Source organism: Odontesthes bonariensis, chromosome 9 (assembly GCF_027942865.1).
Source record: "Odontesthes bonariensis isolate fOdoBon6 chromosome 9, fOdoBon6.hap1, whole genome shotgun sequence".
In the NCBI taxonomy this organism is placed as follows: Eukaryota; Metazoa; Chordata; class Actinopteri; order Atheriniformes; family Atherinopsidae; genus Odontesthes; species Odontesthes bonariensis.
This window is the reverse complement of record NC_134514.1, coordinates 14,684,787-14,710,573: the sequence shown is the minus strand read 5'-3', so window position 1 is coordinate 14,710,573 and position 25,787 is coordinate 14,684,787. Positions and strand designations below refer to the sequence as shown.

The following is a 25,787-nucleotide window of genomic DNA, read 5'->3' as shown; positions in this document are numbered from 1 at the left end:
TGATGTCTGTGATCCTAGTCATGCAAAACTTCAATAAAGTTGCAAAGGCTTCGTCAATAATCAAGAACCATCATATTTTTTTTCTCCATTTTATTGAACATGTTATTTGTCAAACAACAAACTACTGATTAAGATAGCATTCATAATCCTATATCTGAAAAAAGTGTGTGTATGTTTAAGTGTTTACTACATGCAGTTCTATGAAAAAAAATGATCAACTTCAATTTGAGTTATATTACAATATCCATCTTATAATCATGACCTTGTCATACTTAGAAACCTCTTATGTACTTCAATTAATTTTTGTTCATTAAATATTTCTTTGTGTTCTTCTCTGGCTGAAACAATATGATGAAACACTTTGGAGCAAAAATACACAAAATGAGTCCAAAACTGGAGGCCAGAATGGCAAATATCTCCACTGCCACAGTAAATTTCCCAGGAGAGCTGACATACGCTGGGATGAAGGTGATCCAGACTGCACAGAATATCAGCATGCTGAAGGTGATCAGCTTGGCTTCATTAAAATTATCAGGAAGTTTCCGAGCTAGGACAGCCAACACAAAGCAAAAGACAGCCAGAAGGCCAATGTACCCGAGTACAGCCCAGAACCCAATAGCAGAGCCTAATGCACATTCCAGGATGATCTTCTCCTTGTAAGTGGTTAGATTTTTCATTGCAAAGGGAGGGCTGAGTACCAACCAAACTGTACATATTAAAACTTGAACGAACGTGAAAAACACTACAGTCAGTCTTTGCTGTGGTGGACCAAACCATTTCATCATATTACTACCTGGAAGTGTGGCTTTAAAGGCCATTAAAACCACTATAGTTTTCCCAAGTACACAGGAGATACAGAGAACAAAGGTGATGCCAAACGCTGTGTGTCGGAGCATGCAGGACCAATCAGATGGTGTTCCGATGAAAGTTAGAGAACATAAGAAACACAGAGTCAGAGAGAAGAGGAGCAGGAAGCTCAGCTCAGAGTTGTTGGCCCTGACAATCGGAGTTGTCCTGTGACGAAAGAAAACAGCTGCTGTTATGATGGCCAAACAGGCGCCACCCACAGAGAATACAGCCAGGATGATGGAGAGGACTTCATCAAAGGAAAGAAACTCCACAGGTTTGGGGAAACAAACATTTCTCTCTGCATTAGGCCAGAATTCTCTGGGGCACGGGATACAATCAGGAGAATCTGAAAAATACATCAAAAAGTGCTGTCAGCATCATCCATATATTTCATGTAGCAGATATACATGGAGACATTTTATCTTACCTGTAGCATTACTAATCTCTCCCTCAGGACATGGTATACAATCATAGCAGCAGATGGGTTTTCCTTTCTGCAACACTTTACGAGTTCCTGCAGGACAACTCTCAGTGCACACAGACACCGGCACCTGTCACAGAGACACAGGCAAAACAATAGATGAACACAGATGATGTGAAGCAGTTCACCAACGTTTCTTTTGCTAAACTGTTCATCATCAGGATCATTACTTGTGTGCCACCCTCCACCCAGGACAGGTTCCTGTTGATACTGAACTCCTGGCCCATCGGCAGTGATGCATCATAGTACCCTACTGTTACCAACTCAATAACTCCACCCTCAGTCTTCTGCCAGTTGACCAGCTCATAAAAAGCAACAGGATCCCCGTTAGCATCAAATGACACATCATAGCCATTCTGGGAGAAGTTGACTTTCTTCAGCTCATTAAACACCTGAGACAATGACATAAAATAAGTTAGAAAAAATATGAATTAAATGAAACAATGTCAAATTAAATTATTATTTGATTTAAATTAAGTTAAATTCAAAGAAAGATTGTGATTCACTTTTCATTTCTACTGACCTGTTTGGACTCCAACCTGCTGTTTTTATCGCACCGAGTTGTGAAATTTTTTTCCTGACACACTGCATTGTGAATGGCATGTGCTATTGCATAAACAGCCTTGTACACCATGTTAGTAATTCTCAGCTGAGATGTTTCGGTGTACGGGCTCTGGAGCGTCTTTATGTCTTCAGTTCCATCACACACATTCTCGCCTGCAGCTGCACCTGCAGACAGACAGAGAGAGAGGCAGATGGCTTGATTCCAAAAAGTTACATTGTATTACTTTTCATCTTCTTATACATTTATTTATCCAGACTCATGTTAATAGGAATCACTCATCCAAAAATAGGTCACATTTTCAAAGTCAAACTTAGAATGTTTAAAACGAATAACTCATACATCAGTATACATTACAGCCAGATTAAATCTTCTTTTTCCGTAACTGGTATATGCTTAGTATAGATACCATTTTTAAATTGATTTAATATATGGATGAACATTTTAATCAGAAATAATACTGAAACCACGGCAGTCAGGTTTCTAATAAAGATCTTCTAAGCAACTAAACTTGATTTGACAACAAATCAAATAGATGCATTTTTTATCTGTCTCTTTCAGTATTTGGGTGGAAGTGTATAACAAATAACAGCTGTGGACTTCCATACAAAATCTACTTGCCAAACAACAAATAAACCCAAACATTACAGCTTATGATGATAAATCCCATTTGTTTCTTTGGCAATCAAACTTTCTTACTTTTTCCCAGCCTGCAGTTAAATGCATCCTCCCAGAACTCAGTTAGCAGTGGGGAGGCAGCCACTTCAGAGGGAGACAGATCCAGCAGGAAGTCTCTCAGACCTGGGATCACAGACTTCTGAATGCCAAATCCGATGGCCCCGGCACAGAAATCAAACATCAGCAAATGTGGGTCTGTTACCCAGGCCTCACTTCCTATCCACTGACGAGGTGGTGGAGGGTCCTTGGCCAGCTCTTCTAATAGGACCTTCATATCTCCACCAGCTGTGAAAGCCACAACAACCACAGCAGTGGACCTGAAGAGACATTATATAATTTCAAAATTAACCATTTTTTTTCTTTCTCTCTTTCTTTTTGCCATAAGTATTTTATATTTGTCATTTTATACCACAAGATTATATTGTTAATATAATTTCCAATCTTTGACAATTTTAGTGATTAACCGAGCAGAGACCAGGCAGAAAACAAGCTAAATCAGAGATGCAGTAACCTCCGGATAACATCAGCTACTCTCTTTATCTTCCTATGGGGGTTGGTACGATAGAAAGCCTCAGAGTACTCCACACAGATTCCCTCTCTGTGAGCTGCTTCCAGAAAAGACGCCATGCCATTATTGCCATAGTCCGAGTCTGACCGGACAGCACCTATCCAAGTCCAGCCAAAATGTTTCACCAGGTTGGCCAGCGCCTCAGCTTGGAACTGGTCGCTGGGAACTGTTCTGAAGAAAGTCGGGTACTGCTTCTTATCTGACAGGCAGGCACATGTGGCAAAGTAGCTCACCTACAACAAAAATATAGAAATGTGATTCTTTAGATTTACAGTAAAACAAAAACAGAAAAAAAACACCACAAGCATGTTTTAAAAACACAGTGAAGGAATATGTCAAAATATTCACTTGTGGAATGTTAAAGGACCCGATGACGCGCGACATGCTGATGGATGGCGTGGATCCAGACTCACCAACAACACCCATCACCATACCAGATCTAGAACAATTTGCACCGGGGTGAAACACGGGGTCCTGGCCGTTCAAGAGCTGAAACGCCGCGTGCACGGTCACGGTCACTGAGGCGCACGAGTCATGGATCTGATAACCGAGCCTGATGCCCGGCAGCAGCTCTGTGCTGTTGTTAATCTCCTCAATGGCAAAAATCATTGCGCGAGAGTAGCGCAGTTCACCGGCGTCAACGCTGCAATAAACATGCAAGTGCTTAAGTTTGTACCCAAGAAGAACATTTCACATTTAACATAAAATACACAGGGGAATCTGTAATTGGGGAAATAAAAGAAAATATGCTGCAATTCCTCTGTGAATCAAAATAAAGATTAAAATGTTTACCAGTTGGATTAGAATAATTAACATTGTATATCAGTCCAGATATCAAGGCAAATTAAATGCAATAACTTTTATTGTAACAGAAAGTATCAATGTGTTACCATTCTTTTCAATATTTATAAATCCGTGGCTGAACATATTTGAAAGAGTGAAACTGTATATATAATACTATTATTTGGCTACAATATAAGAAAAGATTTTCAATAAAATCTCTAACCTCCCTGTACACCGAGGTGGCTCAGGCATGGTGGTGTAGTTATGAATCGCTGTGTGCATGTTGAAGTGGATGGAGAAAACACCTGCAATAACATAGTCTCCATCCTCTGAGAATGCTGGTAAACGAGCAGTACCCTGCAGGTTACATTTCACAGATGAAGTGTTAGCGCTGACTCCATCAGTCCCAGCCTCTGTGGGCCCAGTCCTTTGAGTCAGACCAGTCAGAGACCCATTCAGGGTAACAACTGAGTTCACCTCAAACAAACTCAGAGCTAATCTCACGCTAAGAAAAAAAACTTGGATCTCCATCCTATAAGTGTCTATATGTGGGTTGTAAACAGATTTTTATTGGTTTATATACCTTGTCTGTTGAGAGAACACCACCTCTAATTATTATTCAAATATATTTGATCTTGTTATTCATGTTTTTTGATGAAAATAATCCCTTCAGTGTTTCAGAATTGAACAACAGTTTCTGTAAATATTAAAATATGATCATTGATGTGCAGTGCGAAACACTAGGAACCACTAATAAAGATTTTGCATACTTTTTTTGTGCATTTTTTAAATCTGAATAAACAATTGACACAGTATGTTACATTTGACTCACTTGTTCAGTTAATATATCTCAAATTATATTCAGGACTTGGTGATAATTCCATTATGTCTATGATCCTTTTTATGCAAAACTTTAAAAAAGTTACAAAGGCCTCAGAAATCATCAACAGCCATTGTATTTTCAACTCTTCCATTTTATTATGTGAAGCACATGAAAAGTAATTTGTCAAATAACATGACTGTATACATTGAAATATATTCATTCACTCAATACACATCCTAGGAAATTTCAAATTCTAATCAGAATTAAAAATAAAGAACTTTTCTGACGGCAAAAATTTATGCAGTCTAAATCATACTTAAATTCATATTTTATTATCATCATTTGGCTATCTTACTTCAAAACCTCAGATGTACCAGAACTGATTTTTGTTCATTAAATGTTTCTTTGTGTTTTTCTCTGGCTGAAACAATATGATAAAACATTTTGGAGCAAATATGCACAAAATGAGTCCAAAACTGGAGGCCAGTAAATTTCCCAGGAGAGCTGACATATGCTGGGATGAAGTGGATCCAGACTGCACAGAATATCAGCATGCTGAAGGTGATCAGCTTGGCTTCATTAAAATTATCAGGAAGTTTCCGAGCTAGGACAGCCAACACAAAGCAAAAGACAGCCAGAAGGCCAATGTACCCGAGTACAGCCCAGAACCCAATAGCAGAGCCTAATGCACATTCCAGGATGATCTTCTCCTTGTAAGTAGTCAGATTTTTCATTGCAAAGGGAGGGCTGAGTACCAACCAAACTGTACATATCAAAGCTTGAATAAATGTGAAAAACACTACAGTCAGTCTTTACTGTGGTGGACCAAATAATTTTATAACATTACTACCTGGAAGTGTGCCTTCAAAGGCCATTAAAACCACTATAGTTTTCCCAAGTACACAGGAGATACAGAGAACAAAGGTGATGCCAAACGCTGTGTGCCGCAGCATGCAGGACCAATCAGATGGTGTTCCAATGAAAGTTAGAGAACATAAGAAACACAGAGTCAGAGAGAAGAGCAGCAGGAAGCTCAGCTCAGAGTTGTTGGCCCTGACAATCGGAGTCGTTCTGTGACAAAAGAAAACAGCTGCTGTTATGATGGCCAAACAGGCGCCACCCAAAGAGAATACATCATCAAAACATCAAAAAGTGCTATCAGCATCATCCATATATTTCATGTAGCAGATATACATGGAGACATTTTATTTTACCTGTAGCATTACTAATCTCTCCCTCAGGACATGGTATGCAATCATAGCAACAGATGGGTTTTCCTTTCTGCAACACTTTACGAGTTCCTGCAGGACAACTCTCAGTGCACACAGACACCGGCACCTGTCACAGAGACACAGGCAAAACAATAGATGAACACAGATGATGTGAAGCAGTTCACCAACGTTTCTTTTGCTAAACTGTTCATCATCAGGATCATTACTCGTGTGCCACCCTCCACCCAGGACAGGTTCCTGTTGATACGGAACTCCTGGCCTATCGGCAGTGATGAGTCATAGTACCCTACTGTTACCAACTCAATAACTCCACCCTCAGTCTTCTGCCAGTTGACCAGCTCATAAAGACCAACAGGATCTCCATTTGCATCAAATGACACATCATAACCATTCTGGGAGAAGTTGACTTTCTTCAGCTCAGTAAAAACCTGAGACGATGAAATAAAGTCAGAGAGTTAGAGAGGTTAATTAAATAATGTAAAAAAATGTTTTTATTTAAATTGATATTAAGTTAAATTTAAACAAAAGAATATAAGATTTTATGATTCACTTTTCATTTCCACTGACCTGTTTGGACTCCAACCTGCTGTTTTTATCATACCGAGTTGTGAAATTTTTTTCCTGACACACTGCATTGTGAATGGCATGTGCTATTGCATAAACAGCCTTGTACACCATGTTAGTAATTCTTAACAGAGAAGTTTCGGTGTACGGATTCTTGAGTGTCTTTATGTCTTCAGTTCAATGTATGTAGCGGTGCCTACAGAGTTCAAAGACCTCGCTTGGCACTATTTTCTCTCCCTTCATATCAATGCGTGCAGCCACCTGCCGATAGCCGCACCTGTTATGATGTTTACTGCTCGGTCTGCACTTCAGTCTGCACAGTCTACACAGCACGCAGTGATACGAAGGGAGAGAAAATAGCACCAAGCGATTGAGAGACTTTTTCTGGATGAATGATTTTGTGATGCAAATGTATTACTCTTTTGAACGTATATTGTTTTGAGAAGCAAAACGCTTTATTTTTTAAGCCCCAGCCAACTAGCCGGACTACCTTCGTCAACACCAAAACGAGGCCAGAACTCAACTCACTTGACACAGCAGGGGGTAAGTCAAATTTAATAAATGATATTGCTAATATGGGATGTCATCCAGCTTCTTGTCAAATGAGGCGAACTATCCCTTTAACAACACATACTGCAAAGGATATATGCCCACTGGAAACAGGCACAAATTAGCTGTGACGATATAGGCCTCGTTGTTTCGTCAACTAAACTCAAAGCTTAGTTGTTCGTCTACTCTTTTACATCCATCCATCAATTTTCTATACCCATCCATCCATCCATTTTCTATACCTGCTTTATCTAATTTATGGGCGCAGGGGGGCTGGAGCCTATCCCAGTTGTCATTGGGAGAGAGGCACGGTACAACCTGGACAGGTCGCCAGTCCATCACAAGGCCACACAGAGACAAATGAGACACGCTCATACCTAGAGACAGTTTAGAGTCACCAAGCATGCATGTTTTTGGGTGGTGGGGGAAAGTCAGAGCACCCGGAGAGAACCCACGCACACACGGGAAGAATATGCAAACTCAACACTGAAAGGCCCCAGCTGGGAATCACACCTAGAACCCTCTTGCTGTGAGGGGATCGTTGAGCCCTACTATTTTATAGTAGGCCTTAAATTATTATTCAACCTAATTCATTTTCAAACCAGTTGCTAATTGCCATACATTTACAATGAAGAATCACAACATCTAATTTCTGTAAATTACACAGGTTATATCTAAATACATATTTGTAAAAATATTTGAAAAAATTCATCCATCCATCCATCCATTATCTATACCCGCTGAATCCGTCGGTCGGGTCGTGGGGGAGCTGGAGCCTATCCCAGCGGTCAATGGGCGAGAGGCGGGGTACACCCTGGACAGGCCGCCAGTTGAAAAAAATCTAATTTCAATAAAATCCTTCATCAACAGCAATCAAAACCTTTTGCAGTACAATTCCACATTGTACAAATCAAATAATTTATTTTGTTCAGTCTAACATCCATTCTCCATCATCTTCACTCCTTACTAACCTCCCTGTGCACTGTGGTGGATCAGGCAGGGTGGTATAATTATGTATCACTGCTTGCTGCTTGAGGTGGATGGAGAAAACACCTCCAATAATGTAGTCACCATCCACTGAGAACACAGGTAAACGAGCAGTACCCTGCAGGTTGCAATACATAGACGAAGTCCCAGCACTGATGACATCAGCCTCTGTCTGCTCTGTCCTTTGTTTCAGGCCAGTCAGAGACCCACCCAAGGCAACATGTGAGTTCACCTCAAACCAACCTAGAGCCACTCTTAGGCCGAGAAAAAGAATTTTGATCTCCATCCCTCTAATGTCTATATGATGGGTGTAGTTGTGTTTTCTGTTGGTTTTTATATCCCTGTTATTAAATGTCAGGCAATTGGAGGTGAGAGAGCAGATGCCGTCACTTTGTGTTTTTTTCTTATTATCATTTAATCTTAAAATTCACTGACTTCCACCATGTGCCTCACTTTTTTTCTTCTTAGATTATTGTCTGACACATGAAATTTATGTGAACAACAGATCTAAGGCCTACAGTACAGAAAATGTGTCACTTTTGTGCAACTTCCTGTTTCAGTCCAACTCTTTCAAAGTCTCTTTCAAATATCTGGGTACTAATTTTCACAATGTTCTCAACACAATGTCCCAACCAGAAGTTACTGTATACAAAGTATAGTTAAAGGAGGACAGGTATCTGTACACTGATGTAAAGTCTCACTGTGACACTATCATCTTGTGGGCATCATAGTAAAATCTAGAAGTGTATGAAAACTTTAAGATTCACAGATTAATTTAATTTATTTCAGATTTCAGATTTATTTCAAAATGATATGCTTAATCTATCGCTACCAACACGTTTTTGATCTCTGACTGGCTTGGTGAGTCAACAAAGACGTCTTTTCTTGTATTTTTCATATCATAGTATTATATATTTTCTTTTTCAACTGTTTTCAACTTTAATGCCATATGAAAAATTACATGGTTTCGGTTAGTTGTGGGCAGATTGTGTTAGACTTGGTATTCTTTTCTTGGTATAACACTGTCACTTTTTGTCCCCATGCAGACAAAGTGTAGTATCAAATTATTGATAATATTGTATTATCACTTAAACAATGATTGAACAACATAAGGGACCAGCAACTTTCTGTCACCATTGTGGATAACTGACATACCACCACCTTTCAGTGTTTACAGTAACATTGATTACAGCTCTTGGTAGTTTGATCTTGGACTAAATGAAGGTGTGGTGGTGTGCACACCAAAGCAAGAATCCCTACTGGTTCGAATCCTGGCTGGCCTTTCAGTGTGAAGTTAACATGCTCTGCCCGTGCATGAGTGGGTTCTCTTAGGATACTCCAAGCTTCCACCGACTATCTGTTGCTAATTGTTTAACTTTTTATTTTCCTTTTTTTCCATTTAGCTTTCAACAGCTCACTGTTACTGTTACTGAACATTGTTAGTGGTTTGAAAGATGTATTGCCATTCATTTCATTTCACACAACTTGATGTGTCTGATGAAAATAAAAGAAAAGATGAGCTTCAGCTTTAAGCATACAATTAAAAACCTTGGAATAATAACTACAAAAAGTCTCAAGTCTTGAGGTATGGAAAAATACAAACATGTGACATTATCATGGCATTTGGAGCTCATTTGGTATGCGTATGCCCTGCCCCAACTATGATGAAACCATGAAGGGTGGTAACCCTGCGTATAAAATCCCCAGTTAGGAAGATAAGAAACAGTGGTGTGAGGAGGAGATGCAGTTATGGGGGCATTTCACCACACATCAATGTCCTTGTATGTCTATTTGACCTTATTCTCTTCCTGCTCTTCTCTTTTCTCATCTTGCAAATTAAGAAGAAGGTTTCATCTTAATGGTATGCACTCTTCTGGTGATGTGATTCTGGGTGGACTGTTTGAAGTACACTACACCTCTGTCTTCCCTGAGCTCACGTTCACCTCAGAACCAAGTACGCTCAGCTGCCAGGGGTAAGTGTTACACTCATGCAGCAGATGGCTGACAGGATGAATCACTGCAGCTTCTTGATACAATGTTTTTCTTTTTAGTGTTTAATTGTGACATTCTATGTGTCAGCTTTGATCCTCCAGGGTTCAGACATGCCATGACCATGGCTTTCACTATTGATGAGATCAACAAAAACCCTAACCTGCTACCGAATCTAACTCTGGGATACAGTCTGTATGACAACTGTGCTACACTAGTAATTGGATTCAGAGCTGCATTGTCACTGGCCAGTGGTCAACAGGAACAGTTTCTTCTTCAGGAGAACTGTTCGGGGAGCCCTCCAGTACTGGGGATCATTGGTGATTCCTTCTCAACATTTTCTATTGCCACCTCTGATGTTATAGGTTTATTCAGACTGCCCATAGTGAGTTTCTTTCCCTCAATCTTAGTTTTGCTGGGGTGGGGTATTACACATCTTTGCTGTTTGTCAGAGTTTCTCCATCAACCTTTACATTTTGATTTTAATTGTATATTTTGTTTTAGGTGAGTTACTTTGCCACATGTTCTTGCCTTAGTGATCGCCACAGGTTTCCATCCTTCTTTAGAACCATACCAAGCGATGCCTTCCAGGTGAGATTCAGATTTAGAGAAAATATGCAAAATAGATTTAACAGAAAGTGCATGAATATTTGTCTTTTTATTCTGAATGGATTTTGAACATTAAATATCAAAATGCTCAAAGTGTTGTCATTATGATGTTAAATTTCCATTTAAAATATATGTTAATCCTTCAACTTTGTGTCCACAAAGGTGCATGCAATGATTAAGATATTAAGACGCTTTGGCTGGACATGGGTAGGTCTGCTGGTCAGTGATGATGACTATGGGCTCCATGTTGCCCAGTCATTTCACACTGAGTTGACTCAGTCTGGTGGAGGTTGTCTGGCCTACTCAGAGATTTTGCCCTGGGGTGAAAACCCAGCTGAGTTAACGAGGATTGTGGAAGTGATGAAGAAAACCACAGCTCGTGTGGTGGTTGTGTTTGCACATCAGATCAACATGATTCAGCTCATGGAGGAGGTATCTATCTATCTATCTATCTATCTATCTATCTATCTATCTATCTATCTATTATGATAGATAACGGAGGTTAGGATTATTGTTAGTACTATATTTTAAAAGTAATATCCTCCCTACTTTTAAAATTCAATGAACAGGTGGTAAAGCAGAATGTGACTGGTCTGCAGTGGATGGCCAGTGAAGCCTGGACGGCAGCAGCTGTGCTACAAACACCCCGTTTCATGCCATACTTGGGTGGCACACTGGGTATCGCCATCCGTCGAGGAGAAATATCAGGACTGAGAGATTTTCTATTACGAACACGCCCTAATTACAAAAGCAACAATGAAAACAGCATGGTAAGATAAGAATCCTTACTTGGAACTGTGATTGCACCACTAATTACTGTAGTCTTGTTCAGACTTTGCTTGAATTACTTTTCAGGTAAATCAGTTTTGGGAATACACATTTCAGTGTAGATTTACACCACCTCCAGCTGGTTGGGTGGAAGCTGGAGGCGTGTTATGTACTGGAGAAGAAGATCTAGAAAGTGTGGAGACAGAGTTTTTGGATGTTTCTAAACTCAGACCTGAGTACAATATTTACAAAGCTGTTTATGCCCTGGCTTTTGCACTTGATGACATGCTGCGGTGTGAGCCAGGGACAGGGCCTTTTGATGGGTACAGCTGCGCCTCTTTGCAAAGATTGGAGCCCTGGCAGGTGAGATATCACTTTATAATCAAATGCTATCTGTACTAATTTTAGTATAGGTTCAGCTGATCGTAATTCATAATATCTTAATCAGCTTAAGATATTACTGTCAGTGCACTACAGAAGAGCATTTTACTTAACATAGTAAGCATTTGGCACAGAACATCTGACAAGACATTATGTTTTATTTCCCATGATGTTACAGTCCTAATCATACTGAACTTATTGCCTTCCTCTGCAGCTAGTATATTACTTGGAAAAGGTCAACTTTACAACACCATTTGGTGATCAAGTGTCCTTTGACAAGAATGGTGATGCTTTACCTATATATGACATCATGAATTGGCTGTGGCTCCCCGATGGAAGAACTGAGGTTCAAAATGTGGGGGTTGTTAAAAAGACGACTCTTCATGGTGAAGAACTCAGACTTGATGAAAGAAAGATTTTCTGGAACTTTGACTCTAATCAGGTTCTTTTTTATTTATTGTTGTTCAAACATTAGTTTTGTGTGAAACAGTTGAATAGTGTTGTAGAATAAAAGTGATTAAATGTTTACTTTCTGCACAGCCACCCCGTTCAGTGTGTAGTGAGAGCTGTCCCCCAGGTACCCGCATGGCCAGAAAGAAAGGGCAACCTGTGTGCTGTTTTGACTGTGTCCCTTGTTCTGAAGGGAAGTTCAGTGACAAAACAGGTTAGTCTCATCATTACCATAACATGATTATACAGGAATCTTCTCCCTCTTGATATATTGGTGTGGAGAGGCCAACTAAGATAGAATCAACAATTGTTCAAGCTATTGGAGAATTTCGGTGTTTAACTAAAGCTGGTTTTAAATATTGAATATATGCATAAAGACTGCTGGATGGAAATGCAGCTTTTGTGTTTTATGCCTGAAGTTCTCCCCAGACCAATGATCTATATGTGAGAAATGATTCAAACACACAATGCTATAAAAATGCGACATGTCTAATCATGACCAAAGGTAAATGGCATTTTCAATTGTTTTATAGATTCTGTGGAGTGCATCAGTTGTCCAGAGGACTTCTGGTCCAGTCCCCAGCGTGACCACTGTGTTCCTAAGAAAACAGAGTTCCTCTCCTATCAGGAGCCTCTGGGTATCTGCTTGACAACCGCTTCATTGTTTGGCACATGTATCTGCACCATTGTTTTTGGGATTTTTACCTGTCACCGCAGCACACCTATTGTACGTGCCAATAATTCAGAACTGAGCTTCCTGCTTTTGGTGTCACTTAAACTTTGCTTCCTGTGTTCACTGCTGTTCATCGGACGACCCAGACTGTGGACATGCCAACTGAGACATGCAGCATTTGGGATCAGCTTTGTGCTTTGTGTCTCATGCATCCTGGTTAAAACCATGGTGGTTCTGGCTGTGTTCAAAGCCTCCAAGCCAGGAGGTGGAGCCAGCCTCAAGTGGTTCGGTGCTATGCAGCAGAGAGGAACAGTTTTGGCACTGACTTGCATTCAGGCAGCAATCTGCACTGCTTGGCTCGTCTCTGCTTCACCAGCTCCACATAAAAACACCAAATACCACAATGACAAGATAGTTTATGAGTGTGTAATTGGATCCACTGTTGGTTTTGCAGTGTTATTAGGCTATATAGGCTTACTGGCTGTCATCAGTTTTTTGTTAGCTTTTCTGGCAAGAAATCTTCCAGACAGTTTCAATGAGGCAAGACTCATCACTTTCAGCATGTTGATTTTCTGTGCTGTGTGGGTGGCCTTCGTTCCTGCTTATATTAATTCCCCAGGCAAATATGCAGATGCAGTGGAGGTATTTGCCATCCTGGCCTCCAGTTTTGGTCTCTTAGTGGCGCTGTTTGGACCTAAATGTTATATAATCCTGCTGAAACCAGAGCGAAATACAAAGAAAGCAATCATGGGTCGAGGCACAACCAAGTAAGCAAAAGTATAATTCTGTAAATAGTACAAAGCTGGGAAGAAGCCTTGAGCTTTCTCTTATTTTTTTATACTTTGCTTCCAAGGTGTCACGCCCACATGACTAATTCCCATGTTTTTAGTTTTATGTTTAATAATGTTTTAGGTCTTGGTTTTTGAGTTCATATTTAGTTAGGTTTTGCCATTGTTTTTCTCCTCACTTCCCATGCTTGCTCATTAATTTCACGCACATCACCTGTTCATTCCCCACCAGCTGCACCCAGTCACTAATCACACCCAATTCCCTATTTAGTTTCCAGTCTCCCCCTCAGTTTGTGAAATCCTTACCTTCCTACCTTGCGCCTGATTTTCACCCCCTCATGCCATGCCACGCCACGACGTCACGTTAGTTAAGTATTTATCCATGCCAAGCTTAGTCTTTTGTTTTTGGTCATAGTCCTGTCACTCCATGGGACTCACGTTTTTAGTTTGAGGTTTCAGTTGTGTTTTTGTATTCAGTTTAGGTCCAGGTTTTGATTTTCAGTCCATGTTTAGTTTTTTTTTAGCCATGCCTCAGTTTCCCTGCACTCTGTTTATTAGTTCACTCACTTCACCTGTGTTTTTTCCCTCAGCTGCACTCACTCTCACTCCCTATTTAGTCTCCAATCTCCCCTCTCAGTTTGCCGGATCTTTGTTTGCTCTCCATGCCAAGAAACCTGTTTGTTCCATGTTCCTCGTCCCTTCCCATGATAAGTATTTATTTATTGCTATGCCAAGAGTTTTTGTTTGCTTTTTCCAACAGTCACGTTTTTTGAATCCGGCTCTGCCGCGCTTTTTGTTTTTTCTTTGTTTTTGTTAAATAAACTGAGTTTTTCTTTTGAAAAAATTCCGCATCCGTATCCTCCATCCCAACCTGACAGAAAGATCTGGCCAAAAAATGGATGCGGCGGATTCCAACCAGTTTTGGGACTTATACGAAGAGCTGTTTCGTACTATTGAGCGGGGCTCCGCATCTGAGAGACTTTGGGTGGCTGGAAAACTCCTGGTGTTCCTGTCGGTAAGGCGGGGGCTCCGGGGGTGGCACGATAACCTGGAGGGCGCTTGGAATCATGCCAGGACTGTGCACCGCGCTGCTTCACTGGACGTTTTTGGCTTGGAGCCAGAACAGGTAGCTGTGCAATTCACATCCTCCCTCACCTCTCCAGTTTTTGATTCCAGTGACCCAGACCATGAGGCCCCAGGGCCTGACCAAGAACCCGACCCTGAACCTGTCCATGAGCCTGTCCCAGAACCCGACCAAGAACCTGTCCGAGAAACTGACCACGAGCCTGAACTTGAACCTGTCCTAGAACCCGACCAAGAACCCACAGGGCCTGACAAAGCCTCAGAGTCCATGGGGCCCCGGCCCTCCTCCTGCCGCCACGTCGACGGGTGTCTGGATGCCAACCAGACCACCGCCTCCTCCTGCCGCCACGTCGACGGGTGTCTGGGTGCCAACCAGACCACCGACTCCTCCCGCCACGTCGCCGGATGTCCGGCCGCCCGCCGGACGGTCTCCGGCTTCTCCTCCTGCCACGTCGTCGGATGTCCGGCCGCCCACCGGACGGTCTCCTGCTTCTCCTCCTGCTACGTCGTCGGATGTCCGGCCGCCCACCGGACGGTCTCCGGCTTCTCCTCCTGCCACGTCGTCGGATGTCCGGCCTCCCGCCGGACGGACACCTCCTTCTGCCGCCACGTCGCAGGAAGTCTGGCCGCCCGCCATACCACCTCCTGCCGCCACGTCGCAGGAAGTCTGGCCACCCGCCAGACGCCTCCTGCCACTTGAAGCCGGAACTCTGGCCACATGCCAGATTGGCCACTGCAGCCACGGTGCCGGAAGTCTGGCCGACCGTCTCCGGCTTCGAGCCCCTCCCTCCCACCCTCAGACTTTTGGGTTGTCTGGGATCCGCCCCGTGAGGGGGAGGGGGAGCTCTGTCACGCCCACGTGACTTTTCCCCATGTTTTTAGTTTTATAATGTTTTAGGTCTTGGTTTTTGAGTTCATGTTTAGTTAAGTTTTGCCATTGTTTTTCTCCTCACTTCCCATGCTTGCTCATTAGTTTCACGCACATCACCTGTTCATTCCCCACCAGCTGCACCCAGTCACTAATCACACCCACTTCCCTATTTAGTTTCTGGTCTCCCCTTTCAGTTTGTGAGATCCTTACCTTGCTCCTGATTTTCACCCCCTCATGCCATGCCACAACGTCACGTTAGTAAAGTATTTATCCATGCCATGCTTAGTCTTTTGTTTTTGGTCATAGTCCTGTTAATGTTTTTCATTTCAGTCTAAGTTTTGTCATCCGGCTCAGCCGCGGCTTTGTTTTGACCTTTGTTTTTGAATAATAAATCCCACTTTGCTTTTTACCCATCTGAGTCCGCATCCGTGTCCTACCTCACCTACCCATTGTGACACAAGGAATATCTTTTCTTGTTTCTGACCATTTTCAGAGTTTTTTTTTTTTTTTTTAAGTTTACTTTTTTATTTCTTTTGTAAGCCACACTGACCTGTCAATCATTCACACATTAAAAAGGGGCCCTTAACAAAAAAAAAAGAATCAGTGCTGTATCCGCATGCAACATAGCAAAAATACAATTTCAAATTGTATTTACAGGCTCTTTGTTATCAGCAGACACATTTTCTTCTGGCGTTACGAATTCAAACAAGAAATTCTTGGTTCACTTTCATCCTCTCTATGTTAGGAGGATGTCAAGAGAAAGGTACAAAACTGAGTGTCTGGAGCCATTTGTAAAACACTTTGCAAAAAGCATGCCTGGACTGAAAATCACACAATGATTCAATACACTATAAGCAAGAAATTGGCCTCCCCAAAGCCCGGACCTCAACATTAGTGATGCAGTGTGGGATAATTATGACAGAGAATGGATTAAAAGGCAGAATTTATCCAAAGCAGAGCTTTGTCCTTCAAAAAGCCTGGAAAACTATTCCTAAGGACTGGTTAAAGAAACTATAAGAAAGCTTGTCAAAGATGGTTCCTTTTATGTTGAATAAGTTGATCATACCAAATATTGAATTTCAAGTTGAGCTGAATTGCACAAACACTTATAAAGAAATGAGGGGTGGCTGAAATTTTTTTGAATAGTATTACTATCATCCAAAGAATATCCTTTATAAAAACTGTCTATTTAGCTTTAATTGCTCAAAAATGACCAGTCTATGCTGTACAAAAAAATAAATAACTGAAAAACAAAACTTGCACACTGTTTATATGATTATAAATTTATGAGCCTTTTAAAAGCTTATTCTATCTTTGTAGCGAAATGTTATCGATCTTTCACTGGCTTGGTGTGCCCATAGAGGTATAACCACTCACACAGTTGAGCTTGAAGTCTACAGTAAAGAGTAAACCTCTGAGGCGGGTAGACTGGATTCTTGATTTCAGGACCAGACACTGCACAACCAGAAAGCTTGTACCAGAGTAGTTGAGATCCGACAAGTTCCTTTAGCACAGGGTTGACAGAGAAGGCTGACAATGGATCCAGTGGTAGACTAGCCAGAATGATTGATTGGAAAAGAGGATTACGGTCAGTCAGAATTGAATCTGAAAGTTCACTGGTTATAATGACTCTAACATAGACTTGATGTCAACCATATGCTTAAAGTCAGAGAACAGATGTGGTTTTAGCCTGCTCATTAGCCGCTTTCGGACTGGAGGAACCTTTGGCAGTTCTTATAACCTTTTAATTCACGGGGCCGTTTTCTCCCGCATTCGGACATACACGAACTCGGGACCATTTCCCTCAGTTCCTATAACCCTTTCAGCTCCTTCTCGGAGGCTGGGTCTTTTCATGGTTCTATAGGAACCCATCTGACGGAGGCGTTTGGTGGTCAGTAGCTACGCCCCTTGTCATGCTGTCAGGCTGAAATGTTTACTCATACGACACAGACACAACCGGCGCGTGTTTAATAAGTTAAACTTACACTGGTCTCCTTTGTCTGCGGTGCTCTGCTCTCCTTTCTTCCTTCATGAAATGAAGAAGTATGGCCTGCACTCGATCCTTCGTGTCTTGACTCTCTGTGTGTGCTCTTCCAGCCTCGATATTAGACGCCTGATGTGATCGTCCATGATTAATATCACCATCATGCAGACCATGATCACGGTGGCCTCCCCACTCTGCATAATAGCTTCTTTGTGGTGTTTTTTCTTCTCTCCTTACTTTTAACGGGTTTTGTTTTGTTTTGTTTTGCTGTTGAATGTGGCGCTAAACGGCTAAAGTAACACGTCACTGTCGCAGACGGCTGTGCGCGCCGCATCAGTCCCGACCTGGTCCCGACTCATGTGCGAATGCCGACTGAAACAGTTCCGCTGGGGAAGGACAGTTATCAGAACGAAATTCGAGGAGGACCGTTCTTATAACTGCGTTCTTAGAACGGCTCTGTCCGAAAGCGGCTTTTGAAAGCCTCTGTAATGACCTCTGCAATGGCCAGTTCTGAATCATAAACATGAGATTGCGTCAGACCTTCAGAAAGAAGAAAAGATTGACTCTGAAACTGTCTTTAAGTGAGCTGACTTGCACTAAGTCTTGAAAACAAAGAAAATATATCAACAATGTCAAGGACCATCCGGTTGTAAGCTAATTAAAATACATACAAGAGTATGGAGGTATGTGAGCTAACCTTGACTCAAAAACAAATAAACATTTCGCTGCTTCAAATTCAGGTGTTCAACCATGCAAGAGACCTGGACTTGATGTTGTTAAACCATGAATACCACCTTTCTTTACGTTGTTCAGATGGTGCCACTCATGAACATTAACATTGTGCAATGTGAAGAAACCTTTATTTGCTTGGAAAGTACCAGGGATTCCTTTATGACCTTGGAGACCAATACAGGCCTTGCCATTAGTGTGATCTAATTTGGTTGACCTGTCCTGGAAAAGATAACAATGGTCTTTAATTGCCTCCAGGTGTGCACAGCCTCATGTTAGAATCAGAACATAGAATAAATACTAACTAAATCTGGCCAAACTTTACTTTATCATCTTTTTTTGTTTTCTTCCATTATTATATGCTGGCAATAGAGAAAATTATATCTATGTAACAAAAAGTAACAAAGTTGTCTGTAAGGACACAGGTTTTCATTAATTATTTTCAGTAAACCGCACTTCTTTGAAATACCCTTTCAATTGATTCATCTCTCTCCCGCAAGGGTATCCTTGATACACTATTCTAGTTGGTGTGGTAAATGTTTAGGTGCACCAGCGTCACTACATCTGAATTTTATATATGATGCAAAGTAGCTATAGAATAGATATGATGATTGAGAAATGACTACTTTTCCTGTAACACACTGATGATGGTTAAGTATATGGTAATGTAACTGATGTACCACCTCCTGATAATATTGATAGTTGGATCTTGCCAGTATGTTAGACTGTTGATTTATGTATTGACTTTTTCATATATTTTTTTTTTTCATCAATGTTTTACCAGCTCAGTGTTACTGTTCTGTTCTTAAATTTTGTTACTGGGGTTGAAATATGTATGGTCTTTCATGGTGTTTCACAGCCTGTGTTTGCATTGGGAAAAAAAAAAGACCAGATTAGCTCCAACTTTACAATAGCAGACAATTGAAGACCCTTGAGTAATAGGGTTTTAAATATTCCTATATAAACATATATATGTGTTGTAAATTTTATATTATGTTTGTATATTATTATTATACAAACATACAAACAAAGATGAGCTTCAGCTTTAAGCAAACAATTAAAAACCTTGTAGACTAATAGACTAGTAACTAGAGTAATAACTACAAACAATACAATAATATAGAGCATATGTCTTAAGTCTTGAGGTATGAAAAAATACAAACACGTGTCATTATCATGGCATTTGGAGCTTATTTGGTATGCGTATGCCCTGCCCCAACTATGATGAAACCATGAAGGGTGGTAAGCCTGCGTATAAAATCCCCAGTTTGGAAGATAAGAAACAGTGGTGTGAGGAGGAGGTGCAGTTATGGGGGCATTTCACCACACATCAATGTCCTTGTATGTCTATTTGACCTTATTCTCTTCCTGCTCTTCTCTTTTCTCATCTTGCAAATTAAGAAGAAGGTTTAATCTTAATGGTATGCACTCTTCTGGTGATGTGATTCTGGGTGGACTGTTTGAAGTACACTACACCTCTGTCTTCCCTGAGCTCACGTTCACCTCAGAACCAAGTACGCTCAGCTGCCAGGGGTAAGTGTTACACTCATGCAGCAGATGGCTGACAGGATGAATCACTGCAGCTTCTTGATACAATGTTTTTCTTTTTAGTGTTTAATTGTGACATTCTATGTGTCAGCTTTGATCCTCCAGGGTTCAGACATGCCATGACCATGGCTTTCACTATTGATGAGATCAACAAAAACCCTAACCTGCTACCGAATCTAACTCTGGGATACAGTCTGTATGACAACTGTGCTACACTAGTAATTGGATTCAGAGCTGCATTATCACTGGCCAGTGGTCAACAGGAACAGTTTCTTCTTCAGGAGAACTGTTCGGGGAGTCCTCCAGTACTGGGGATCATTGGTGACCCCTTCTCGACATTTTCTATTGCCACCTCTGATGTTATAGGTTTATTCAGACTGCCCATAGTGAGTTTCTTTCCCTCAATCTTAGTTTTGCTGGGGTGGGGTATTTCACATCTTTGCTGTTTGTCAGAGTTTCTCCATCAACCTTTACATTTTGATTTTAATTGTATGTTTTGTTATAGGTGAGTTACTTTGCCACATGTTCTTGCCTTAGTGATCGCCACAGGTTTCCATCCTTCTTTAGAACCATACCAAGTGATGCCTTCCAGGTGAGATTCAGATTTTGAGAAAATATGCAAAATAGATTTAACAGAAAGTGCATGAATATTTGTCTTTTTATTCTGAATGGATTTTGAACATTAAATTTGATCAAAGTGTTGTAATTATGATGTTACTAAGAGTGCGAACAGGCTAAACATTTCCATTTAAAATATATGTTAATCCTTAAACTTTGTGTCCACTAAGACGCATGCAATGATTCAGATATTAAAACGCTTTGGCTGGACGTGGGTAGGTCTGCTGGTCAGTGGTGATGACTATGGGCTCCATGCTGCCCAGTCATTTCACACTGAGTTGACTCAGTCTGGTGGAGGTTGTCTGGCCTACTCAGAGATTTTGCCCTGGGGTGAAAACCCAGCTGAGTTAACGAGGATTGTGGAAGTGATGAAGAAATCCACAGCTCGTGTGGTGGTTGTGTTTGCACATCAGACCAACATGATTCAGCTCATGGAGGAGGTATCTATCTATCTATCTATCTATCTATCTATCTATCTATCTATCTATCTATCTATCTGTCTGTCTGTCTGTCTGTCTGTCTGTCTGTCTGTCTGTCTGTCTGTCTATCTGTCTGTCTGTCTGTCTGTCTGTCTGTCTAGCTATTATGATAGATAACGGAGGTTGGGGTTTTTGTTAGTACTATATTTTAAAAGTAATATCCTCCCTACTCTTAAATCTAATGAACAGGTGGTAAAGCAGAATGTGACTGGTCTGCAGTGGCTGGCCAGTGAAGCCTGGACGGCAGCAGCTTTGCTACAAACACCCCATTTCATGCCATACTTGGGTGGCACTCTGGGTATCGCCATCCGTCGAGGAGAAATATCAGGACTGAGAGATTTTCTATTACGAACACGCCCTAATTACAAAAGCAACAATGAAAACAGCATGGTAAGATAAGAATCCTTACTTGGAACTGTGATTGCACCACTAATTACTGTAGTCTTGTTCAGACTTTGCTTGAATTACTTTTCAGGTAAATCAGTTTTGGGAATACACATTTCAGTGTAGATTTGCACCACCTCCAGCTGGTTGGGTGGAAGCTGGAGGCGTCTTATGTACTGGAGAAGAAGATCTAGAAAGTGTGGAGACAGAGTTTTTGGATGTTTCTAAACTCAGACCTGAGTACAATATTTACAAAGCTGTTTATGCCCTGGCTTTTGCACTTGATGACATGCTGCGGTGTGAGCCAGGGACAGGACCTTTTGATGGGTACAGCTGCGCCTCTTTGCAAAGATTGGAGCCCTGGCAGGTGAGATATCACTTTATAATCAAATGCTATCTGTACTAATTTTAGTAGGTTCAGCTGATCATAATTAATAATATTTTAATCAGCTTAAGATATTAATGTCAGTGCACGACAGAAGAGCATTTTACTTAACATAGTAAGCATTTGGCACAGAACATCTGTCAAGACATTATGTTTTATTTCCCATGATGTTACAGTACTAATCATACTGAACTTATTGCCTTCCTCTGCAGCTAGTATATTACTTGGAAAAGGTCAACTTTACAACACCATTTGGTGATCAAGTGTCCTTTGACAAGAATGGTGATGCTTTACCTATATATGACATCATGAATTGGCTGTGGCTCCCCGATGGAAGAACTGAGGTTCAAAATGTGGGGGTTGTTAAAAAGACGACTCTTCATGGTGAAGAACTCAGACTTGATGAAAGAAAGATTTTCTGGAACTTTGACTCTAATCAGGTTCTTTTTTATTTATTGTTGTTCAAACATTAGTTTTGTGTGAAACAGTTGAATAGTGTTGTAGAATAAAAGTGATTAAATGTTTACTTTCTGCACAGCCGCCACGATCAGTGTGCAGTGAGAGCTGTCCCCCAGGTACCCGTATGGCCAGAAAGAAAGGGCAACCTGTGTGCTGTTTTGACTGTGTCCCTTGTTCTGAAGGAAAGTCCAGTAATAAAACAGGTTAGTCTCATCATTACCATAACATGATTATACAGGAATCTTCTCCCTCTTGATATATTGGTGTGGAGAGGCCAACCACGACAGAATCAGGGGTATTTCTTTATATAGAATAGAATAGAATAGAATAGAATAGAATAGAATAGAAAAATACTTTATTCATCCCGCAATGGGGAAAATTCAAATTAGTCAATATCAGCAGCACATTGAACATGAACGTCTTCACAGAGAGAGACAATGTCCTTAATCGTGTTAAAGAAATGTATTTGTATGGCTGGGATGGCTGTGTGATGTAAGTTTTCTATTTCTCTGAAGCAGAAAAACCTTCCATGCAATTTCTCAAGCTATTGGAGAATTTTGGTGTTTAAAGGGATAGTTCGCCTCCTTTGACATGAAGCTGGATGACATCCCATATTAGCAATATCATTTATTAAATTTGATCACAAAATCGTTCAACAGAAAAAGTCAGACCTCCCAATTGCTTGGCGCTATTTTCTTCCCCTTCATATTAATGCGTTCAGCCACCTGCCGATGGCCGCACCTGTTACGGTGTTTACTGCTTGAAAGCAGGGGACTGCTCGGTCTGCACTTCGGTCTGCACGGTTTACACAGCCCGTAGTGATATGAAGGGAGAGAGAAAATAGCACCAATGTATGCAAATGTATTACTCTGTTGAACACATATTTTTTTGAGAAGCAAAAACGCTGTATGTTTGTGGTCCTAGCCAACTAGCCGGACTACCTTCGTCAACGCCAAAACGAGGCTGGAACTCGGCTCACAGGACGCAGCAGGGGGTCAAATTTAATAAATGATATTGCTAATATGGGATGTCATACAGCTTCATATCAAAAGAGGCGAACTATCCCTTTAACCAAAGCTGTTTTTGAATATTGAAAATATGCACAAGGACTTTTGGGTGTTATGCCTGAAGCTCCCTCCAGACCAAGGGTCTACAAGTGAAAAATGATTAAAAGACACATAATGCAATAAAAATATGACATACCTAATCATGACCAAAGGTAAAGGGAATTTTCAATTATTTTTTTAGATTCTGTGGAGTGCATCAGTTGTCCAGAGGACTTCTGGTCAAGTGCACAGCGTGACCGCTGTGTTCCTAAGAAAAGAGATTTCCTCTCCTATCAGGAGCCTCTCGGTATCTGCTTGACAACCACCTCATTGCTGGGCACATGTATCTGTGCTGTTGTCTTGGGGATCTTCACTTATCATCGCAGCACACCTATCGTACGTGCCAATAATTCAGAACTGAGTTTCCTGATTTTAGTGTCACTTAAACTTTGCTTCCTGTGTTCACTGCTGTTCATCGGTCAACCCAGACTGTGGACATGCCAGCTGAGACATGCAGCATTTGGGATCAGCTTTGTGCTTTGTGTCTCATGCATCCTGGTTAAAACCATGGTGGTTCTGGCTGTGTTCAAAGCCTCCAAGCCAGGAGGGGGAGCCAGCCTCAAGTGGTTCGGTGCTATGCAGCAGAGAGGAACGGTTTTAGTTCTTACTTGCATTCAGGCAGCAATCTGCACTGTGTGGATTATCTCTGCTTCACCGGTTCCTCATAAAAACACCAAATACCACAATGACAAGATAGTTTATGAGTGCGATGTTGGTTCAACATTTGGATTTGCGGTTCTACTTAGTTATATTGGCCTCCTGGCTATCCTCAGCTTCCTGTTAGCTTTTTTAGCTAGAAATTTGCCAGACAACTTCAATGAGGCAAAATTCATCACTTTCAGCATGTTGATCTTCTGTGCTGTGTGGGTGGCCTTCGTTCCTGCTTATATTAATTCCCCAGGTAAATATGCAGATGCAGTGGAGGTATTTGCCATCCTGGCCTCCAGTTTTGGTCTCTTAGTGGCGTTGTTTGGACCTAAATGTTATATAATCCTGCTGAGACCAGAGCGAAATACAAAGAAAGCAATCATGGGTCGAGGCACAACCAAGTAAGCAAAAGTATAATTCTGTAAATAAGACAATGCTTGGCAAATGTCTTGAGTCTTCCCTTATTTCTTCATATTCTACTTCCAAGGAGCCAGATTTTCATATCATCTTTTAAAGTGGTCTTAAGCAACAGTTCTCCAGGCTTTCTCAATTTTCAAGGTGTTTCTTTTTTTTTTTTTTGGTTAAGCCGCTGATTTAGCATTAAGAAAGAGGACCTAACTCAAGAAATGAGTGTTGTGCTTGTATATAACAGACGATTTAGCAAAGAATACTTAATAAATTGTATTGTGGGTACTTTGTTAACAGCATAAACAACATATTTACTGCCATTTATTTACTTACATTTGGCAAAAATGCCAAAATTAACAGTTGGACAGTCATAAGATAGTATTTTCATGGCTAACACAATGATTCCCAAAAAACCTATTAGCTGAAAACGTGTTACACTTTGGCATTATGTGCAGTGTGTCCTTAAAAGTTTGAGGGAACTTGACAAGTGGTAGACGAAAAAACATACACCTGTCTATAGTTGATGAAGAGTTTCTGAAAATGATGTCTTTGAGAAAAGGGAGATGTGCAGTGTATCTGGACTTTTAGGTGATCCATGTACTCTTCGCAGAAGCCTTATCAGAAATGGTCCCCAGGTAATTGTGGCTGTCTAAAAGGCATTCTAAATGTAATATTCCAAATTATGCTGCTTTTGATTCTCCACAGTGCTCTTCGGGGAATCAAAAGCTTTCCTGATGCTCAAGCTAAAGTTAAACCTACTCAGAAAGGGCCTGTGAGAAGAGCAAATTGTTTGCCATATAAAACAACTCAAACCATAATAATTTCAAAGCAGTTAGACCTGGACTATGCTGGAACGGACCAGGGAATGTTTATATATTTTCACAAAGTAAAGAACTGTCTGATGTAGAAGTGACAAAAACGGAAAAGTCCTCTCAGATCTTGATCATATATGCAATACCACCTGGAAAGTGTCTGTGTAACAGCTTAATTTTTTTCAGAATGGCAATGATCCCACCGCCCAAAAACATGCATGTTAGGTTAATTGGTGACTTTAAACTCACCCTAGGAGTGAGTGTGAGCGTGTATGGTTGTTTGTTTAGTTTGTCTGTATGTGGCCCTGTGGTTGACTGGCGAACTGTTCAGGTTGTACCCTGCCTCTCACCCAATGACCTCTCATTGTTAAAACCAGGTTAGACAAAACAAAAGGAAAGATCTACACTGAAATCACTGTAGTTGATTAAATCCTGAGACATTTCCAACATCTATCAATTTACGAATGTGCCACTCTCATTTTCAAGGAGAAAAAAAAAACATGGATGTAAAACTAATTCTCAAAATATACAACATTATG

General features: G+C 41.0%; 3 protein-coding genes and 1 pseudogene across 3 annotated transcripts; 2 read left to right on the top strand and 2 right to left on the bottom strand.

The window, feature by feature from the left end:
* Window positions 1-264: 264 nt before the first annotated feature.
* LOC142388235 (extracellular calcium-sensing receptor-like) lies at window positions 265-4,173 on the bottom strand. Its single transcript, XM_075473274.1, has 8 exons — window positions 4,145-4,173; window positions 3,487-3,781; window positions 3,082-3,371; window positions 2,592-2,887; window positions 1,854-2,059; window positions 1,501-1,722; window positions 1,277-1,400; window positions 265-1,195 (listed from the first exon to the last, which is right to left on the bottom strand). The coding sequence occupies exons 1-8, from the start codon at window positions 4,171-4,173 to the stop codon at window positions 297-299; spliced, it is 2,361 nt and encodes a 786-aa protein (XP_075329389.1). The 3' UTR covers window positions 265-296.
* A 935-nt stretch (window positions 4,174-5,108) lies between these two features.
* Window positions 5,109-6,714, bottom strand: LOC142389053 (extracellular calcium-sensing receptor-like; annotated as a pseudogene).
* Window positions 6,715-9,939: 3,225 nt separating this feature from the next.
* On the top strand, window positions 9,940-13,717 carry LOC142388233 (extracellular calcium-sensing receptor-like). Its single transcript, XM_075473272.1, has 9 exons — window positions 9,940-10,049; window positions 10,156-10,450; window positions 10,570-10,656; window positions 10,837-11,106; window positions 11,244-11,444; window positions 11,530-11,805; window positions 12,038-12,265; window positions 12,364-12,487; window positions 12,807-13,717. Exons 1-9 carry the CDS (start codon window positions 9,940-9,942, stop codon window positions 13,715-13,717), a joined length of 2,502 nt encoding a protein of 833 aa, XP_075329387.1.
* A 6,107-nt stretch (window positions 13,718-19,824) lies between these two features.
* On the top strand, window positions 19,825-24,433 carry LOC142388234 (extracellular calcium-sensing receptor-like). Its single transcript, XM_075473273.1, has 9 exons — window positions 19,825-19,934; window positions 20,041-20,335; window positions 20,455-20,541; window positions 20,738-21,007; window positions 21,236-21,436; window positions 21,522-21,797; window positions 22,028-22,255; window positions 22,354-22,477; window positions 23,523-24,433. The coding sequence occupies exons 1-9, from the start codon at window positions 19,825-19,827 to the stop codon at window positions 24,431-24,433; spliced, it is 2,502 nt and encodes an 833-aa protein (XP_075329388.1).
* The last annotated feature ends 1,354 nt before the right edge of the window (window positions 24,434-25,787 follow it).

What these genes read in the sequence shown, in the direction of transcription:
- LOC142388234 (XM_075473273.1), top strand. Translation starts at nt 19,825, where the DNA reads ATGCACTCTTCTGGTGATGTGATTCTGGGTGGACTGTTTGAAGTACAC. An exon ending in TGATTCAGCTCATGGAGGAG is followed by an intron (nt 21,008 to 21,235) that starts GTATCTATCTAT and finishes TCTAATGAACAG; the next exon opens with GTGGTAAAGCAGAATGTGAC. An exon ending in AAAGATTGGAGCCCTGGCAG is followed by an intron (nt 21,798 to 22,027) that starts GTGAGATATCAC and finishes CTTCCTCTGCAG; the next exon opens with CTAGTATATTACTTGGAAAA.
- LOC142388235 (XM_075473274.1), bottom strand. Translation starts at nt 4,173, where the DNA reads ATGCCTGAGCCACCTCGGTGTACAGGGAG. An exon ending in TAACTGCAGGCTGGGAAAAA is followed by an intron (nt 2,060 to 2,591) that starts GTAAGAAAGTTT and finishes GTCTGTCTGCAG; the next exon opens with GTGCAGCTGCAGGCGAGAAT. An exon ending in GGGTGGAGGGTGGCACACAA is followed by an intron (nt 1,401 to 1,500) that starts GTAATGATCCTG and finishes TCTCTGTGACAG; the next exon opens with GTGCCGGTGTCTGTGTGCAC.
- LOC142388233 (XM_075473272.1), top strand. Translation starts at nt 9,940, where the DNA reads ATGCACTCTTCTGGTGATGTGATTCTGGGTGGACTGTTTGAAGTACAC. An exon ending in AGTACGCTCAGCTGCCAGGG is followed by an intron (nt 10,050 to 10,155) that starts GTAAGTGTTACA and finishes TCTATGTGTCAG; the next exon opens with CTTTGATCCTCCAGGGTTCA. An exon ending in TACCAAGCGATGCCTTCCAG is followed by an intron (nt 10,657 to 10,836) that starts GTGAGATTCAGA and finishes GTGTCCACAAAG; the next exon opens with GTGCATGCAATGATTAAGAT.